Genomic DNA, 20,906 nt, shown 5'->3' with positions numbered 1-20,906 from the left:
CTGGCTTCGCTTGGAATATCCAATTGGCGCCACGTAGCGATAAGAAGAAACGACTGGCGCGCTGTTGTTAACTCGGCTATAATCGCGTAAGCGGTGTCTACGCCAATTAAGAAGAAGATATAACGAAAAAAAGTTACTACTGGCTAACGGAACAAAGATAAACAGAGTGTGTTCAAAAAGGAAAAGCTATGAAGGGCCTCCAAAACGAAAAGAGTGAATCTTCCGTACACTACTCCAACACTGAAACATGAAAGCAGCAATATCTTGCTTTAGAGTGCAACGATTTAAAACACAAAATTCAATGCACTAAACAGTGATTTCATTACAATTTTGGGACGGTTTTTGACTATCCTTGTTGCAGTGCAGATCAGAACTATATCGAGAAACTTTGGTCTCACTTAAAAAAGGTACGGCCTTACTAAGTAATAAATTTCGTCAAATTCCATCAAAGGACATAAAATGAGTGAGAAGCCATTCCGCAAGACATCAAACAAAAAAATGTGAATCAGTACCATGGAGATGTCAAGCGGTCTTCTACAATAATAATTTTGATGAAAACTATTAACTTTTTTAAAATGATATTTAAAAAGGATTAAGCGTTGTTAACGATCGATTTTTAAATATGCCCATACCTTTCTTGTAAGTAAGGCAAAATTTCAAAATTCAACACACAAATGTATTTACATAATGTTTATTTCACAGAGTCTAGCGGTGTGTCAAACAGACAGATCACAAAAAAGAAATGAAATTGTATTTATTATTATGTATTCGGCCGGTGTTTAAATAGCATCCGAAACGTAAGTGAGATTCTTCTGAATGGAACCTTAAATTTATACATTGAAACTTTATTTGAAATGCCAGACCAATTTATTCGCGTTAGACAGAAGGTTAGTTACAAGTTTTCCCACAACAAAAAATTTTTGCTTGATGTGATAAAAATGTTATTTAACATTTCTGCTATCAAAATAATACAGAAACTTTGAATATTACACAAACATATATGAAACAAGTAAGGATAGGCTAAGTTCGGGTGTAACACAACATTTCAAACTCTTGCAAAATGCAAAAATTCTTTACGAATTTCAGTAGTACATATGACAGGTTAGCTGGCATTTTCGGTAAAAAGTTTGCAATAAGAAATGCGGTCCGCGTATTCGGTATATGGGAGCTTGAATAGTTTTCACCTGAACAATTTTTCACCGCAAGGTGGCACATCTCAGAAGAAAGTTAAAGGGCAGTAAATAATTAAAAATTCTGCTATATAGGAAGTAGACGACAAAAGTACAGCGCGTAGGTCACGAGATATGGGTGCAGCTACCCATGGTATATATGTACCTTTAAATATACCATAATACAATTTTGAATGTATTTATCAAATATATTTTGAGTTTTAAAAGTGTAGCCTCTTTTAAGTTCAGTTGGAAATTTGAAAAACTTTAATTTTTTCTATAAAAAGTTTGCTATATTTTCCTATCGACCAGATGTACCTCTGAACTTATATTCTAGTTCATAGACTCTCGCACTTTCATTACAATATTCAGCTTCGTATCCGAGATATTTTTATAAAAATCAACCTAGTTAATTCAAATAAGATATATTCAGTATAAATACAACCAAAGAAATATAATTTCCACATTGAAATCTAGCGACTGTAGTGACAGAAGTGATGAAGAGCAAGTTGAAAACAGCTTATTATTAATCAGTTTTCAAACAGTCTCAGTCAAGTCGCTTCAATTATTAAAAATCAATAAAAATATATAGACGGCATCAGTGGAACAAGAGAATATACAAATATCGCACACTCATTTAGCATGTAATAGAAATAACGCAATACAGCAAGTCTTTGAAGTGTATTTAAAAATATATAGTATATAATTACACATTATCGGTGTATATACAATATGTAAATTGATTAATTGATTAAATTTACTCTATGATTGCTACCATTAATTCATATTAATTAATTTTTATCTATTACTGAAATAAAATAATTCTAAAACGAATGTTGAACGACCAACTTGGTGCACCTCGTATTTTTTCGATGTAACCGCGACAAAAAACTGTGAGTTTTGACAACAAACGTTTTCGTGTGTAAACCCAGACTTATTAAAATTCGACATTTTACTCATTCTTTTTCTTATTGTTCGAACGATCTTTACTTAGCAATACTACCAATAATAAACTGTAAATCCAACGGGTTATAAATATAGCCAACAACAATGGAATACCAAACAACACAGCCATTGTATCCACACTATGGCGCTGTAAGAAATTCAAGTGACGTGCAGCTACACGCAATTGTGGCGCTCCCTTATGTCTTAGCACATACTCAGTCCAATAGATTGCTGCATCGAGCGGTTTCATAGGTCGATCATGGAAACTAGCAGAGATCTTTTGCGCTCTTTCGGTGTACTTGGGATTATTCAACACCTCTAGGATGGCATCGCGCAGCTCGATGCTGGTGAAATTTCGGAAGTTTACTGCAACACCAAAACCTTTACTCACTGCTTTTTCAACGTTCAAATATTGATCGTAAAAGACTGGGGTGCCAACAATCGGTTTAGCATGATGTACCGCCTCAATCAGACTGTGCATACCACCATGTGTAACGAACAATTTTACTTTAGGATGGGCAAGTACGTCCGATTGTGGAAACCATTTGTTAATGAAGACATTCTTAGGTTTACCCGCCAGATCCGTCTTCTCAAATTTCCACAACACGTTGACGGGTAATGAAGCAAATGCGTTCATAATCTCTTGCAGTTTTTGTTTCGGCAATAATGCGCTCTTCACATTCGAGCCGAGCGAGAAGTAAATAGCACCTTTTGCAGAGGCATTAATAAAAGCTTCCATGTCCGTTGGTAGTTTCTTCGGTTTGTTTTCAACATGTATACCAGCCACCTCGATTGCATTCGGCACCAGTGGACGCGGCCAACTGAACGAATAATGTTGATTGAGCAGCAATAGAGAAAAGTCCCGACGTACCTCTGTTAAGCGCAGTGTCGCATTGGGAAAATATTTTTCATAGTACCGTTGTTGTTCCGGTATTATTACTAAATGTGTATACAGAAGCTCCATGGTGTTTGTATATAAATTATCTAAGCGTTGCCAGAAATTCATTACATCCAAATTTGTTCCACTAGGCGCTGGTACATATGCTAACGGCGAAACGTTGTCCACCAACTGGTCGATCACAATATCTGCGCCAAATGTGGAGACACCAATCATAGGTGCATTGAAATGTTTACCCAATGCGTAAAGTGAATCTTGACAAAACACTTCGATAATGATGAGATCGAATTGTTCGTCAGAGTGCAATAATTGTTGGAATTCTTCGTTCTTAAGTACTAGCAATGAAGCCATTATTGAGTATTCGAACCACGTACGTAATTGGGTTGATTTAGTTTCAGACTTCTCTTCCACCGCTGAGATAATGAATTCTGAAAGTAGAGATTATTATATATGTATGTATTGTCATGTTTAAGAGTTTTATAAATATCATTAGAGGGCAAGGCACTTACCATCATGATCTTTGTATTCATCCTTCAACGTTATATCACGAAAGTTTTTTAAGGGTGTTTTTTGCGGAAACGCTGAAATCGAAGTAATTTCATGTCCGCGTGCCGCCAATGACTTCAAATAAAGCTGCACACATATATACTGCGAAGGTCCCGTAAAGGGAAATACTGCGAGTATTTTTGCAGATTCCGTAAATCTTGGCACGAAAGCATAAACCGCCAAAGCCAATATTATATGTATGATTCGCCCCATCTGCACAAGCCCACTACATGAACTGCGTCAACCCAACTTTGTAATCGACTGAAGAAACACTCTCAAAAAAGCGTACCTTTTATGCGTTTTAGAAGATAAGGCGGCAATTAACAACAAACTCATAGTTAAAATTATCACGATCTAACAGTGTGCAATCAGTACGTTACTACTAAACGGTGGGCAATGGTTCCCAAACGGAAAGCAAAATTATACACCCCTTTTGTTAAGCTGCTGGCCGCCGAAAAGTTGGTTCTGTAAAATTCGGTGCATATTTCCAAACCAGTTGACTTCATAATGCGAGACCTAAAGCCCGACAAGCCCGAACTATGGAATTCAAAATTAAAAATTAATAACAGCAAAGGCATATAGCCTAAGTCCGTCTCTGTTATATCTCCCACATTATTCTCACTCTCTCACACTATCTATCATTTAGCGCTACTAAATGTGCATACTATGTATGTATATACTAATACATATTATTCGTTGGTGAAGAAGAACAGTTACGCTCCGACGTATGCTGCTATATGCTGCTATTATATATATAAGATAATAATAACGCATTAATACTTTGTATTTACCATACATATGTATATGATTGAACAGATATGGTATGCATGTAATAGTATTGACTTCAAAATGACTCGACAAATTTATTCACGTCTGCTTGTGATACTTAATATAGTAAATAAATTAAAAAAATGTTCATAAAACAATTAAAATTTGAGTAAATACATAAGCAGATTTGGTAGGTAGCAACGTTGAGAACTACATATATTTTCTCCATGGAAAAATTATGTCTCATTTTATTCGTTTAATGTTTTTAATGGAGAGTTTCTCCATTTCTCATATCAAATAATTCTTTTTTCGATAGATATTTTTTTTCTAAAAACTGACTTAAGAGATATATGTATACCTATATCTAATGGTTGAAAATTACTATTAAAGCCAATTTATTTCTATCTACAATTAGACTTTTCTCTTTTAATTGGTGATAGAATTAGAGCAAAATAACGAAACAGTTGCAGAATGAAAACATCAAATTATCAAGAGTACAGTACACAGTAAGAACAATGCCAATTAAAGCAAGTGTAATTTTGTCCAAACCAATGATACATACATACATACCCATACGCTACCAATTATTAAGTGGACGATTTTAATGAAGCAGCCTACAAAAGCAATAATCCAGTTCGCTGCGGTTTTGGTTTTCGTAAAATTGTTGCTTTATTCCTTAGTTGTGCCGTTTCGATTTTCACTTTGATCCACTGCTTTTTGGTAACTCCTTGCTTTGTAGCTTTACGTCATTATTAAGCTCCTCAAAGTGGGTCAAAATAGCAGAACAACGCTAAGTAGTCATTATTCTTTAATAGCGCTCACTTTTCAATTTGAGGAAAATGCCTTTACAATGAAATTGTTTCATTGTCAGAATATTTCTTATTGTTGGCCAATATTTTGGAGCTCTCACTATTTCTTCAATGATTTATAAAAAGTGTTACAGTGATCGGATTTAGTTCAAATATGCGCCGTTTCGTTCGATAATCTGTTTCCATCTAAAGGGCAACTTCCCCCCTCGTAAAAGCGCCCCTCCTTATTTGCGAAAAACCCGCGTTTGAGTTCAACAAGGCCGTTGCCATGAACAGGAACAGGTGATATTCAATTGGCACTATGTTCGAGCTATATGGTGCATGGGATAAAACCTCCCATCCGAGCTCCCGTTGCTTCTAATGAGTCATCAACGAAGTGTGTAGTCTGGCGTTGTCCTGGTGGAACACTACATCCTCTTCCTGTTGGCCAATTCTGGACGCTTCTGGTCGATCGCCTGCTTCAAGCGGTCCAGTTGTTCGCAGTAGAATTAGAGAATTTTAGCGTCTGGCCATATGGGAGCAGCTCATAGTGGATAATTCCCTTCCAATCTCACGGGACACACAGCTAAACCAATGTTTTCGACGACTCACCGGCCTTCGACCACGACCGTTTTCGCTCGATATTGTTGCATCTGATCCATTTTTCGTCGCCAGTCACCAACCGCATCGAAAATGGGTCGAGTTCGTTCCGTTTCAGCAGCATACCGCAGGCGTTGATTCGGTCCAGAAGCTTTTTTTGCGACAAGTCATGCGGCACCCACACATCAAGCTTTTTTGTGTATCCAGACTTTTGCAGATGGTTTGAAATTGTTTGGTGACTAACTCCCATCTTCTGGGCGATGTCACGAGATGTCACATACCGGTCTAACTTCATGTTTTCCATGATTTGATCGGCATTCGTCGTCACAGGTCTTCCGACGTCTAGCTTATCCATGGTGTCGTTTTCACCCGCTCTAAATCGTCGAAACCATTCCTCCGCAGTTTCCCCGAAACATCATTAATCAACTTTAAAATAGCGCGAATTTCGGCGTTAGTGAACTCCATGTTTACATAGACGTTGAATGCAATATCCAAACTAATCATGTATAGCGTCATTTTGCATAACCTACAAACGATGTATGGTATTGCCAGATACGAGCTCTGTAGCGCTTTGTACATAGCCGCTAAGGCTAGGAGATATTTGACACCCTAATATATATATATGTATATACTATACATATATCCATGTCCTTTCAACCAGATTATATATTGTTTCGTTCACTAAGTCACTTCTTTTTTTTTTTAGTGAAATATAAACACGATTTTTTTATTGTATAATGTGAATGGTTGCATTAGACAGATTTAATATTTCTGCAATCTCTCATTATCATTTATTATTGTTATTTTACGACTTCGTTTTCTCCACATTGGCTTCAAGAGGACTTCCAGGACGTGTAAAATCCTCAAGATCGAAATTGCGCAAATGAAATTTGCAAACCAATTTTGGCATTGGCGTTCGGTCATCACATCTTCAGCGTACACATCACATACTTTCGCCTTGATTATGCTGCATTTTTACCCTTTTGATTGTGATACAGTGAAAAATCCTGAAAATGATGTTCCTTCTTCCATTTTCGATAGGGCAACAAACAAAAACTGTTCCAAAAAATTTAAGACATTTTTTTACAAACAAGTGTTACTATATCCTCTGGTCAAATATATAACGGTAAAACCGTCAAGTGTGAAATTGTCTGGGAAAAAAATTTAATAAGGTCAGCTGTTGTCATCAAACGAAATTACTTAGTGAACGGCCCAATAGTTTATTCGCCCTTAACACTATAGATTTAGTCCAAAGCTGCCCCAAATTTGATGTTGAATCACCAAGCATTTCATTGAAATCGGCGAATTATTAAACTGATACTCGTTTAATAGGTAGAAGTAACCCGTATTTTGATTGAGTATTAGCAATCAACACGAATAAAAATTAAACTTTCATAAGTACATATTTGCCAAGATTGTCTAAGCCTTGCATCATGTTTACTTGAGAGCCTTACAGAGATGTAATTCTATCTCTGTGTGATCAGTGATGTTTGCTTTACCAACGCTGCTCACTGTCAACTTAAACCTTCTTCGTGTATGTCAGAGTGGCTTATCTGAAGCTTCATGCCTTTCTGTTATGAACACAACGTCTTTTACACCTAGAAAATTTAAATAATATAACTGTGAATCCAAGCTTACCAAAGGAACTATATTCTATTTTACCAATCAATCTGAATAAATTCAGTTAATTGCATGTCAAACGTACAATGTTTATCACAAATCGGATGGATTCTTAGTAGCTTCTTATTCACATTGCTTTTAAGTGCGAAATAATATCTTGATGCAAGCAGTAGATCTTTACACTGCTAAAATACTATATTGAAATCAACTTGTTATACATAGTATATATGTATAGTATATATACATAGTATATATATTATAACTAGATTACCAGAGTAACGGTCGACTGCTTCTTGTTCAAAAACCACAAGGCCCACAAAAATATCTAATTTAATACCAAATTTTTCTGATAGCCAATGAAACACATTCCCCAAATTTTATTGGCTATTCCGTTAGTTATAATAAGATTTTGAGAGCGTTGATAAATAATTTCTTCGCAAATATCCCTAAACTTTATTAGTTTTTATTTTACGACTTTGTTGCCAACAATCGTGACCACAACTGGGCAGTTTGGCCTGCGCCGTGTTTAGCTGCTTCCAATAAGTTAAGCCTTCTTTCTGCGCTGCCTAAAATTCCCAAAAGCGGCCAACTAATTTAGAACCCAACATTTTGGCCTTCCCTTTCAATATGCCGTTGCGTAAAATTTCAAGCGTGATTAATTTTCGTCCCCGCAGCCAGGATAGCCACAAAGTTTTACGGCCACATGTGAGATTTTGTTTGCTTTTATTGTTTACTTTCATGCAGAATCCCTTTTGCCCAGCGTTTTGGGATATGAAATAGCAAAGTTTCGTTAAGCTTTTAATTAGTTGGTCCGCAAAACACATACGCATGTGCTTGTGCGTATGCGGGTGGGTGGGTGTGTGTACATATTGCCATCAGCAGGTTATTTAACGATCCGAACGCTTTATTTGCGCACATGAAAAAAGGAGACGCAACATCAAAATGAGCGCTTAGTAAATTGCCTCTGTTGCGTAAGCACTGCGACTATTAGCCAATATAAATGCATGTTTAGACAGCTCCAAAGTGCCTATTGCGTGCGTCATTGAATCTGTGTTACATCATTTTTATATTCATCAAAGGAGAATTTATCTTTTATACCCCGACATTTTTGGGCATTCCTTGGAATTTTCACTATGAAAGCGTCGTAAAAATGGTAGGCATTTGCTTTCAATTAATTGGAGTAAATGGCCGAGTGAGACTCTAACAGTGGGTAGTCTTTTATATGTATTAGCCGACTTATTAACCTTTTGTGACACATATTATTAGGTTCGGCAATCTGTCATTAAAAAAGATTTTATGCTACGATTCCTTTCCTGAATTTTTGTTTTATTTAACTTGAGAAGTGCTGGAAAACAATCTTTCAAACATTTTGTTAAGTAATTTGGCCATTTTACCTGTATGATCAATTTGAGGATAAAACTGCCTGTAAATAAATAACATAAGCTTTTTACATTAGGGTAAGGGACACATTTTTTGTTTTCTTTTTTAACAACTTTAATGTTGAGTTGTTTAGACGAAGATACCGAAACGACTGGCGCGCTGTTGTTAACTCGGCTATAACCGCGTAAGCGGTTTCTATGCTAGTAAAGAATTATAAGAATACTCGAAAAACACCTTTTAAGAAAAAAACTTACAACATGTTTATTATACTCCAAAAATTATAAGAAAATACCGCGATCCGGGGTCAACAGTCGCTACATAGGTTGATATTTAAAAAACCACTACAGATTCCGCAATCTTTAGCTAAAACCAGACTCAGTTGGTATCATTTCTTAATCATCGAAAACAAATTTCCAATTATAGATGACTTTTCTTTATAGATGACTTCCCTTTGTGAAGGGAAAGATTGCAGATTAACTCTTCTGAACAAGTAGGCAGCACGTTGCTTCTCCGCATAACTCGCCTTCTTCGGATATTCGACGTCAAAAATAGGCTAATCCCTTGCAGACGCACTACGAGCAGCGATACCTTTGGCATCTCCGGTCTTTTACTACTTGGCAACCATACTTTGGCTACCGGATTTGGTTTCAGCTGCCGCTGGTATTGTTGCCAGTTGGAACTAGACCTAGCTTCAACCACCTTGTTAGTGCCAGCCCTTGCTCCTAGAACAAGATTTGCTCCAGCCTTATTGCCGGCTGTTTTCGAGCTCGTTGCAAATGCTGACATCATTTCGAAACTGGTTCCCTCCGACTTTTTTATGGAAGATCCGAACTACTTAATTCTTTTTTAATTGTTAGTTTGGTTCTCAGTTACGTACGGAGGGCGCCAGGTATCCATAAACTTCGTTCGAGACTGGTTTGTTTAAGGACCCCAGCCATGTTAATCTTCGGCATGAGTCACATAACACTTGATCCAGCCCTTTTTCGTTACCTCAACCATAGTAAGACTAACTAGCAGAATGCTGTGTTGTTGAAGAGCAACGAGTACCCAGATAAAAAGTCAGATCCTAGCTAGATCCTGCCTTCGTCGGGATACTGTGCATCTATTACCGCCCTTTAGGTCGAATCTTTTCGGTTTAGATGATTCTTTCTAACTATAAACCAGAACAAAGGTTAGTGCAACTTTATATTATTACTTGAATTGAAATTCATAAAAATTTTATTTATTCATCATGTTATAAAAGCTCACAAATCTTCCACAATACTGTTCTTGTGATCTTTCTGTGCTTTTATTCGTCGAGAAAGAACTTTACAGCCGAGAAATATGAATGTGATTATTTAAACTCGTTTTACCAGTAACTTTTCACTAATTTTGCATGCTATTAGGTACATCATTTAATACGGCAATTTTTCACAGCTAAAAATTTAAAATTTCTCTAGCAAAAAAAAAAAACAAATTATTTACGAGTTAGCTCATGAAATTTGGCAAATTCACAAAATTATGATGAACTCTTTTCTGCGGCGAATCATGACATTTATGAGTTTCCGGCACACAGCTGCTGCTGCCATTGCCATTGACGGGGGTGTGGCGAACACATAACTTCCTTTTAACACGCACACACACAGAAACGAAGAATCGCCATGTACCTACACACACACATTTATGTATTAGTCGTATATGTTTTTGGCTTTTGGCATTTGCCATGACATCTCATCTAATAAAATCTAATAAAAATATGTGTAATAAAAATGCGACGAAATTGGCAACAGTCGTTTTATAGCTCGCATAAGCACAACATACATATCTGCATAAATACACACTTGCCACATACACTTTTACTACCGCGCACGGACGCAGTGGAAAAATCATTTTAAATCAAAGGCGGAAATGTAAGCGCGTGTGTCATTTCTGCTACACACTGAGCATTATCAGCAAGCCAGTCGTGGGTGTGTGTGTGTGTGTGACAGTGCTTATGTGACATAGTCCCAAGTCATCAACAAATGTTGCGTTGCATGCAACACTGCGTGCGCTGAGCGTATGTTGTGACTTTCGCAGTAGAGCTTCGCTTGACGCTTGAAGGGACTGCTGACGAGCGCAATTTTTATGTTTTACCTAGAAAATTATGCATCCTTCTGTGGTGGCTCAGTTCTTTTCGCAATAAAAGCATGTTTATTTTTCCTTTCTTTTTTTATTGCAATTTATATTTCGTATTATTTACATTTCACTCATTGTCATTTATTCAATTTCATATTTCATTTGAGATTTTTTTGTGCGTTGATTCTCATATTTTCGTTCTGGTGCCACGGCGTATATTCCACCGCTATAAACATCATGAAGAGTAAATATTAAACGTATTAAATTTATGTGTAGACATGATACTCAAATGTTCCTAATTTTGCTGTGTTCTTCCTGCACTTATACTTCCACACACAATAGCAGATTTTCATTGCAATTTCTGGTTGTATGCAAATTTCACACACATACCTGTGTGAGCTCATCGTTTCTACCACTCGTTCGACAATTTGATGGAGTTAAGTGCGCACAACGGTATTTCTACGCCAAAGATTTGCTTATTGGCTTTCAAAGATTTCCTCACAAAATTGTGGATTTGTGGACTGTAAAGATTTTATGTTCTTTAACTAAGCTAAGGTTTAAACAAAAGGGAAAAAGATTGCTAAATGTTAGCTCATGAGCTTTTCAAAATAATATTTTTAGGTATTACGAAAGAATAAGTACTCTTAACGAGTGAACAGATTCAATACTCCAGGCTAATTGGCTATATAAATATTAAGCTAGCTAAGAAACAATTTAAGATTTGATTGAAGAAGGTTATGAAATCAAAAGCCAATTTAATACCGCAATTATTGAACGAATGCTGTCTATACCTTAAATATAAAGATATTACCGAATATACAATAGATTTTGATAATTCGGCTGATTTAAAGTTGTCTAAACAGCTTGTATTGTGAATGACCTTTCTTGCAGGATCCGAAAATCTTCGAAACCAGCTAACGGCAGAACACATTAAAAGAAATGATATGTAATACAAAGTACGTTTCTACACGAAAACGATTGCAAACCAACAATCAAATTTCCGTACACAATCGGCTTAAGCAACTTGATGTAGTTCTGGTAGTTCCTTAATATGCGAAGATTTTGCAAAACTGAAAACCTTGCAGCAATGACATTACTTAAGTATAAAAGTTATACCAGCATGTGGTCCTTTAGTTTAATGTGTAACATTAAATGTGGCTCAAATTGGTGGTTTACGGAAATTAAATAGATATTTTTATGTAAGCTGGCTTGTCAAATTGTACTTTTAGATAAATTATAAGAATGACAGAAAAGATGAAATGGTACTGGTCTAAGAAATCATGCGAAACTGAGAAACAACACTTTCCTAAACTGTATTGTCCTCGATAGGTTAAAATTGTAAACCTATCAAGCTTTAAGGAGGCGGATTTCATAGTTTAATATATATTTTTCATACACCACTAACAACGAAGAAAACTCGGCATACAAAATTTGCAGATTCTCAAACCATTATCAATATTATATACATATGTATTCTCGAAATAATTTGAACAACATCAAATATTATAACTAATTTATAATATACCGACACACAATTTAGCTAAATTAAAATACATAAAAGCATATATTTGTCACTCGTATGCGTTGAAATTAATTTCATAAACTTCACCCCAATCACTTTCAGCTACCTTAATCCGCTTCAGTTAACAATTCATACTTCATGACCTCAAAAATATACTTAAAAGCATAATATGACTTAATGTTAACCTTTACTTAACTAATTTCGCATTTTCCTCAGCATTTCAAACTTCAACTTCTACACTTTTCGGGTTCTTATGAAATAACACAGAGAAGTACATAAAGCGGCGAATAAATTTCTTGTGCAACCCAATGAGAGGGATAGTAGTTAACCTTACAGTGAGCGTATTGTAAGCAAGACATGGAATTTTGAGAAATACCATCTTCAAAAATATGTAATTCCCTTGTTTGGGAATGTAAAAGAAAACATAATCATAATAAACCGGAAATACCCGCCAGCATAAAATCCGTCATAAATTTTTTAAATAGTCGTCCCTTTTTGGAGGGTTGGTCGACAGAGTGGGCGTTAAATGTAGTAACGTTAGTAGACAAAAAAAAAATACAGAATACAAGAAAATGGTAAGATGGCGAAATAGGAGAGAGCAAGCAGAACTAAAGTACTCATAGTGGAGTGTGAAAAGCGGCGAGGTACAGTGCAACAGGCAACATGAGTCGAAACGGTATGAACGGAATTAAATACATAAGACATCTAAAATGGTAAAGAAGTAAAAAACATTTTTCAAAAAAATGCTTTTGGTTCATTGTATGAAGCTGCTGTATATAGTTGTTTCTCATTCACTCGAAATCGGTCAGTAATCCTAATTAGCCTTAATAAATGATTACAAAAAAGCGATGCTCCTTTCAACAGTTTTAATTTTAATTTTTCTTCTAAAATTAAGAGTCATTAAGAACACTTATGTAGGTCCATCTATTTTCTTTCAGATTTAAAAATCATGTTGAGATCTGAAATATCTACTAGAGATCAGGACCGAAGAAATACAATAAAATCGAATTTAATTTGTTTTTTTTTTTTTAACCATTTTGAGAAAATTTGCATCAACGCCAACAACAGTTTTCAATTTAATACTTGTGATGAGGTGTTATAAAGGTTTGGAAGTGTTCTTAGCGCTAACCAAGTTTTTTGCTAATTCACCTCACGTTCAAAGAGTAAATCAAAATATCTTTTGCAAGAGTATACCATATGCACTATGTACTATATAACCACCAAATACAGATTTAGCTGAATTTGTTACGAAATTTACGAAAATTATACACTGTGCACGCACATACCTCGATTATTCTTACAGTATCTTGCAGCAATTTTTGTTATTGACTAGAGTTTCTTTGGCGTTATACTCGTACACTATTGCTTTTATTGCTCTTAAGGTGTTCTTTTTGATATCCTCTAGCTATTGCAGCGCTAGCTTTATATACTTTTATTGATTTTAAATGGAATCCGCGGTAAATGTTTTTTTTTAATTTCAAGAGAGGATAGAATATATGCCTTTCATATATATACGTTCGATTTTGTAGAATCATATACGGCTTTTTTGATCCCGAAAAGCAGTACACAAACATTACTTCTGACAGGATACTGTTTTCATGGAATCATACCATAGCTTTTTGAACTCTAATGGCCAGCCATTTCGATCGTGTTGGTGCATTTTTCTTATAAATCCCTAAACTTAACTCGTTTAATTTTAAAATTAATTCGTTTTTGTTTTTAAAACATAAAATAATTGCAGATTTTATAATAATATCGAATGCAGCTAGTCTATGGAGGCAGATAATACGAACGCATTGGTAAAGCCAATATAAAGAATCTTAACTGTCAATGAATTAACGTGATTTCCTTTAGGGACAGTAAAAACGCACGCACACACAAGTACAAATGTGTACTTACTAAATGTCGTGCTAAAGCTTCGAAAGCAATGGGAAAGCTTACAGGCAAATAACAGTGTGCTACATGTACATATACTTGTATATGTGTGTTAGAAAATGAAACGGCATTTGAATGTCAACGTTAACACAAAGTCTAGTAACACAAATTACAGTTGAAATAAAAATATAAAAGGACATTGTAAATTTTAACAACACCTCTGAGCGCAAACAACGTAGACAACCGAAGCAACAACTATAAAAAGTTCTCGGAAAAAAGTGTGACAATAATATTTACGAGTAGCAGCAACGAAACCAGCGAAACGCGTGAATAAACACAAAGCAAATACGCGCCGATGTGGGTGTGGGTCGAAATTTAAAGTAGGATTTCGGGCAAAGTACCCCACACTCCTTGCACGCAATTGCCGCGAGCGGCGCATTAACGCCACTTCCAGTATTTTATTTTTTCGTTTTTTCTTTCAAAATCGTATTCGAATAATAAGTCAGCGAAACTTGTCTCCGATAGCCACAGTTACATGGGTAAGTATGGTAGATATGCAAGTATGTGCCTTTGTCGTAAGAACGGTACAAAGCGGGGAAAAAAGGGCGCAAGTGTAAAAAGCACAACAACAACCGTTCTTATTTAACATTTCATTTTTATTTAACATTTCAACGGCTGAAAGCAACAAGATTATTTATGGTTTTCAAGGCGTGTTGTTGTCAGACACAAGTGGTGACATGATGTTGCGCAGCAAAGTGGCGCGAAGTGTGGCAGGTTGCCACAAGTGGGTCACGACGCGTCGGCGTGCCCGTAATATGGCGTTGCAGCAATCGCCAATTTAAAATATGGCAACTTATATAAGCAAATGGAAATGCCGCGAACGGGTAGTGAAAATAAGAATCTACTCGATTTTAAAACAACTCAACTGTAGCAATGTACTCGTATGAAAGCATTTGCATTATGCCTGCGAGTGAGTAAGATTTTCATGAGGTTTTGCACAAAGGTTAACGGTTGCGAACCATTTACATTGTAAATTTTCACACTAATTATTGATATTTGCGAAAAACAAAATATATTGCATAGTCGAAAAAGTCTTTTCGTATTTCTAATCAAACTTCAACTAATGAACCAAATACTTGTATGTACCCTTTTGATCGACCACTTTTTGCCATTTTTCCGCTAGAGACATTATTCCGTCAGTGTAAAACTTTTCTGGTTTCTCGGCGAAAAACTGCGACAAGTAATTTTCACAGGCTTCGCTTGAAACCAACTTTACTTCATAAAGTGAGTTCTGCACTGAACGAAACAAATGGTAGTACGATGGTGCAAGGTCAGGGTATATGGTGGATGCATCGAAACTTCCCAACCAAGCTCTCCCAGTTTCATCAAAGATGTGTGTGATCTAGCGTTGTTTTGATGGAAGACGAAGCCCTTTCTGTTTATCAGTTCTGGCCATTTTTTCCGATTCCTTGCTTCAATCTCATCAGTTGTTGACAGAAAAAAGTAGAATCAATCATTCGATCAGGCTGGAGCAGCTCATAGTGGATGATTCCTTTCCAATTCCAACAAACTCTCAGCATAACCTTTCGAGGCGTCAATCCTGGCTTTGCGACCATTTGTTGTGTTTCACAAACCATAATCTTTTTCGCATATTATTGTCGTATTTGATCCACTTTTCGTCTCCTGTTACCATTCGCTTCATAAATGGTTCGATTTCAATTCGTTTCCTCAAAGAATCGCTGGTGTTAATACGATCTATTAAATTTTTCACAGACAATTCATATGGTACCAAAACATCGAGCTTCTTTTTATAGCCAGCCTTTTTTAAATGGTTCAAAAACGTATGTTGATGACTGTTAAGTTCCTTAGCGATATCATGGCTGCTTATGTGACGGTTCAGATCAATCTTTTCCATAATTTCATCGACTTTTTCAACGATAAATCGACCAGAGCGAGGTACATCTTTCACATTGAAATTTCCATAATGGAAGTGAGCGAACCATTGTTGTTCTACACGAACTGTTACAGCATCATCTCCGTAAACTTCACACATTTCATGGGTGTCTTGTGTGGCATTCTTCCTTTTTTAAAACAAAAATTTCTAAATATAGCGAATTTCTTCATTATTTTCATTCATTTTTGAACAGCTGTAATTTTTTTTTCAACTTCCCCGAAGCTTAAAATCACACCTTTCCAACACTATAAGGTGTGACACAATGTGATTGGTAACACTGGAGAAATATGACTGCAACGACATCTATTCCGAAAATACTTTTTCGACTACCCAATATATATGCATTTATGTAAAAGTAGTTAACTAAAGCACGTTCCAGCAATCCGCTGATGAAAGCAGCAAATGTGACAAGAGCGAAACGACAAGAATCTAGGTATGTTGAAGATGTATACAGGGTGTATTGCTTGATTTCAGTTTTAGTATGCTAGCAATTACATATATAGCTGGACTGTAAAAAAATATTTTCAATTCACATATAAAGGATTGTGTGATTTTCTGTTTGTCTTCCAAAACTTCTGCATGATAAGGGAGAATATCAATAATCAGTTATTAGAACTGGACCACTGCTACTGCGATCAGTGAAGCAATTTTCTAATAATAAATATTTAGCCGCATGCAACAACGATATGACTTTTAAGACGGTTAAGTTTATTTGGAAAAAACTACTTTTCGTTCGGTGGTATTAAAACATGAAATAATACTTAAAAAACAAACTATAAATTAAAATTAGTTTTTAGATTTTGAAACAATTTGTTTTTGGACATAGAAGAGTATTTCTCAAAAAGTTTTTGCCATATATTGGTCCCTCGCAGTCACCGGCTCTAACAGCGCTAAAGACTGTGTTTTACTGTGCTACCGAGTGATCACTACCGAAATAAATGAATAATTTGCTAAACAACGCGGTATATCTTTTCCCCCACATTGAGTTTTTTTTTTAGGAATGTATTCAATTAAATGGAAATTCCTATCGAACACCCTATACAAACACAACTCGGCATATGTATGTATATGGCTGGAAAGGAAATTCATTTAGGATATATGAAACATTTTTATGAGCTGCCAACTTGTGCACCAGACGAATAACAACAACTATAAAACAAAAACCAAATAGAGCAAACGGTAGCAGTTAACGCAAATGGAAAATTGTCCGCAACTCACACTTTGGGAATCATCGCACTAAGCGAATAGCTGTTGCTGAAAACGAAAGCGAGATGTGCTACATCAACAAATGTTCTTGCAACAAATATTCACAAAACAAGGAGCGACTGTGTGAGTGTATATATGTGTATACGTGTGTTTGTGTGTGCGCGTCTGTGCTTTCAACACATCTGCTCACGTTTGCATAAGCAATGAACGTGTGTATCGATGTATGTATGTATACATATATAAGTCGGGGGCATTTTGTCAGATAGGTTAGGCAATAAAAAACATCATCGCAACAATTTGTCACAAGTTACCAAAGCAACAGAGCAACGGAGCGCAACGCAGGAACAAGAGGACCACGTGCCATGCATATACCGCTAAGTAAAGTGAGAGCGTGGAGAAGGATCGCGGCACAGCCATTTCACATTCATTACCAGCATAACGCAATAAAAATCACACCAGCGCTCTTGTTAACACACATACAAACAAACAAGCACGGTTGGACGTTTGCATTTTTATGGTAAGAGGTCACTAAAATTGCCAAAGCAAAAGCACTAAAATATCGTGTTACTGAATATGAAAGTGGTTTGCTAGCTTGGAGGAAGATTGCATTGTTGGCTACCATAAGCAAGCTCCACTGAACGAGCTACCAAAGTGAAATCTCACGGCGTCAGAAATTTTAACTTCTTAAGTGAGACTTGAAGTAGAGATATTTATTTATAATTTTTTCGGCTCTTTAACGGCAATTTAAAGCTTTTTGGCGAAGAATCCATACACTTATAACTTAACTTATAGTAGATTGAGGGTTCAGCATGTTAAAAAAGAGCCGGCAGCTCAAGAGAGGTTATGCGTAAAGAGGCACAAGAGTACCAACTAACAGTAAGATATGCCTTTATAAATATTTAAGTCTGGTGTTCCATGATATATGCAGCTGTAGACCTCACATTTCAAATCAAAATTGAAGTTTTTTTGGTGTATCTTTTAAATACTAAGCAAACAGTCCCGCAACAACAAACAAATAGCCAAAAGTTGTACTTTCTCAGCAGCAAAAATAAACCTTTGAGCGTATTTGTAATGTTTAAAGCTTTTAGGACTCTTTATATATAGCGTTATTTCAGATGTACACCACAAGTTGTGAGGAGACGTTTGACCAATAACCTAGCAAAAATATGTGAGCCAAAAGTTTCTCCGAAAAAATGATTTCTATCGAACTTTGATTTCTAATAAGCAACAATTTACTCAGTCATGACTCATGAGCAATTCCAATTCATAGAATATAGAGAATACTTATATACATACATTTTTATTTCCACTTCTGCACATTACTTCCAACAGATGCAAGTCCCAACATAAGTACATATAACAATTATGTATTTATTTATTTTTTTATCGGAAATCTCAAAATTTCTATACTCGACAGAACGCAGAGTTAGAGTGTAATAGACTCTTGCTGCAAACGCCAAAATACGCATATATTTATGTACAATATACAAATTAATATATGCACACATTTTTATGTAAATAAATCATAAAAATTTTATGACTTTATTTCAAATTTTCATTTTTATGATTTAGCCACAACACTTGCTGCAGAAAAGAAAATCAAAGCCATCTTATTAAAAATCGACGTGCGTTAGAACTTGTACCTGTAGGAATTGCTGTTCACTTCAAAATCCATCGTTAATTATGATATTGGTGACGTTCAATAAATTGTCGCAAAGCCAGGATTGACGCCTCGAAAGGTTATGCTGAGTGTTTAGTGGGATTGGAAAGGAATCATCCACTATGAGTTGCTCCAGCCTAGTCAAACGATTTATTCCACATTTTACTGTCGAAAAAATTGCCAGAACTGATCAACAGAAAGGGCAACGCTAGACCACACACATCTTTGATGACTCGGCAAAAACTGGTAGAGCTTGGCTGGGAAGTTTTGATGCATCCACAATATAGCCCTGACCTTGCATCATCGGACTACAATTTGTTTCGGTCAATGCAAACTCACTTAATGGAGTAAAGTTGGCTTCAAGAAAAGCCTATGAAAAATTACTTGTCGCAGCTTTTCGCCGAGAAACCAGAAAAGTTTTACACTGATGGCATAATGTCTCTAGCGAAAAAATTACAAAAAGTGGTCGACCAAAATGGTACATATTTGGTTCATTAAAGTACATTATAAATATAAAAAAATTAGTTGAATTTTAATTAGGAATACGAAAAGACTTTTTCGACTACCCTGCTTAAGTTTAAATGACAATAGAATTATTAATTTTTCAATCAGTTTTTTATGATTATGAGTGAGTACACGAATTTAGTTGTACTATGACTTTTCATGGATCCATCTAAGAAGATCTCAAGTTGTTTGCAACACGGTTTCTCATTATTAGAAGTTGTATTATATTTTTACTAACCTCATGTGTGACATGTTCAGCATCCAACTACAAATTTGGGCTTATGTATGTATTACAACAACAGTTGCTAGTCATCCGACTCTGATTACCTCACACTGTATGGCATATGTTAAGCGCCTATGCGTATGCAAAATTCAACAAGCTTTAACCAACGATGACATGCAATATGTAGCGGCGCATATATTTCAAATCCATATACCTTCACATGTGTGCCGTATCTGCATACATTCCCGAAATTGTAACGGACAAATGTGATGTGATTGCTTATGGCTTCTGGCAGTGATAAGGTTAATGAAAATGTGTGTACACATCCCTTTCGCTTTATGAGTTGGCCTTTGATAAAAAGCTGATATGCAAATCATGCTGAATAATTTCCTTTTATTTGATGTAATGTGATGCGTCAGACTGTCAGCCTCTCTTTATCTAAGCATATGTAATATTTGCTTAAGTCATGCTTTGCCCAAAACCTTAATGTAATGTCGCCGTGATCTTATGGAATTTTTCGACAAAAATATGAAATGCGTACATGACTTACATATATGTACATACACTCACTTGTTGCTTTATTAAAATCAAGAGACGAATTTAATTAATTATTTAGGTAAAATCTATAATAATTTTATTTTATGTTCAAATATAAATTAATTTTTGACAAATTGTCTAATTCTTGTCTGTTCTAGAATATTAAAAAAAAATACAAAACAAAAGGAGCCAGAATACAATTGACTTGAAGGAAATTTAGCTTCATGTGTATTATCTTTTCGTACGAGTACGAATGATGGTTATTGATTTAATGCGGCTAACTGTAGACATATTTTGGATCGAAGTAGTTAAGTTCCTGGATCTTTTACGTAAGTCCGCCGAAACGTAGGCCAAAATTTCATTTTAATTATAACAGAAAGTTAATTTGAAAGCAAAACAAATAAAGGTACTAAAAACTCCAAATTAGTTCAATTAACAACAAACTGGTACAAAGTTACACATTTATTGCCTTAAATATTTCCTCTTCCATGAAACTTATCTGCCAAATTCGATTTAATTTATAACTGAAAGTTTAATATGAAACATTGCAACCGTGTGCAAAGGATTCCCTATTCAGGAGGAGGGTAAACTCCACCGTTAAATATTGTGAGGATAAC

At 35.7% G+C, this 20,906-nt stretch overlaps 1 protein-coding gene across 2 annotated transcripts; it reads right to left on the bottom strand.

Moving 5' to 3' along the window:
• Positions 1-824: 824 nt before the first annotated feature.
• LOC126750809 (UDP-glucosyltransferase 2-like) lies at positions 825-3,809 on the bottom strand. 2 transcript variants are annotated; one of them, XR_007665825.1, is made up of 3 exons: positions 3,522-3,809; positions 1,882-3,440; positions 825-1,841 (listed from the first exon to the last, which is right to left on the bottom strand). XR_007665825.1 is itself a non-coding variant. In XM_050460540.1 (2 exons), exons 1-2 carry the CDS (start codon positions 3,769-3,771, stop codon positions 2,122-2,124), a joined length of 1,569 nt encoding a protein of 522 aa, XP_050316497.1. In that variant the 5' UTR covers positions 3,772-3,809; the 3' UTR covers positions 1,832-2,121. The 2 variants fall into 2 exon arrangements, 1 of the variants encoding a protein (XP_050316497.1); XM_050460540.1 differs by having other exon boundaries at positions 1,832-3,440.
• Positions 3,810-20,906: the final 17,097 nt, after the last annotated feature.

This window comes from Bactrocera neohumeralis, chromosome 2 (genome assembly GCF_024586455.1).
Source record: "Bactrocera neohumeralis isolate Rockhampton chromosome 2, APGP_CSIRO_Bneo_wtdbg2-racon-allhic-juicebox.fasta_v2, whole genome shotgun sequence".
NCBI classification, from domain to species: Eukaryota; Metazoa; Arthropoda; class Insecta; order Diptera; family Tephritidae; genus Bactrocera; species Bactrocera neohumeralis.
The sequence above is the reverse complement of the archived record's forward strand: the minus strand, read 5'-3'. Positions and strand labels throughout refer to the sequence as shown.

Excerpts from the sequence above, each read along its gene's own strand:
- LOC126750809 (XM_050460540.1), bottom strand. The coding sequence starts at position 3,771 with ATGGGGCGAATCATACATATAATATTGGCTTTGGCGGTTTATGCTTTC. Across the intron at positions 3,441-3,521 it reads TGAATACAAAGATCATGATG|AATTCATTATCTCAGCGGTG; the intron begins GTAAGTGCCTTG and ends CTCTACTTTCAG.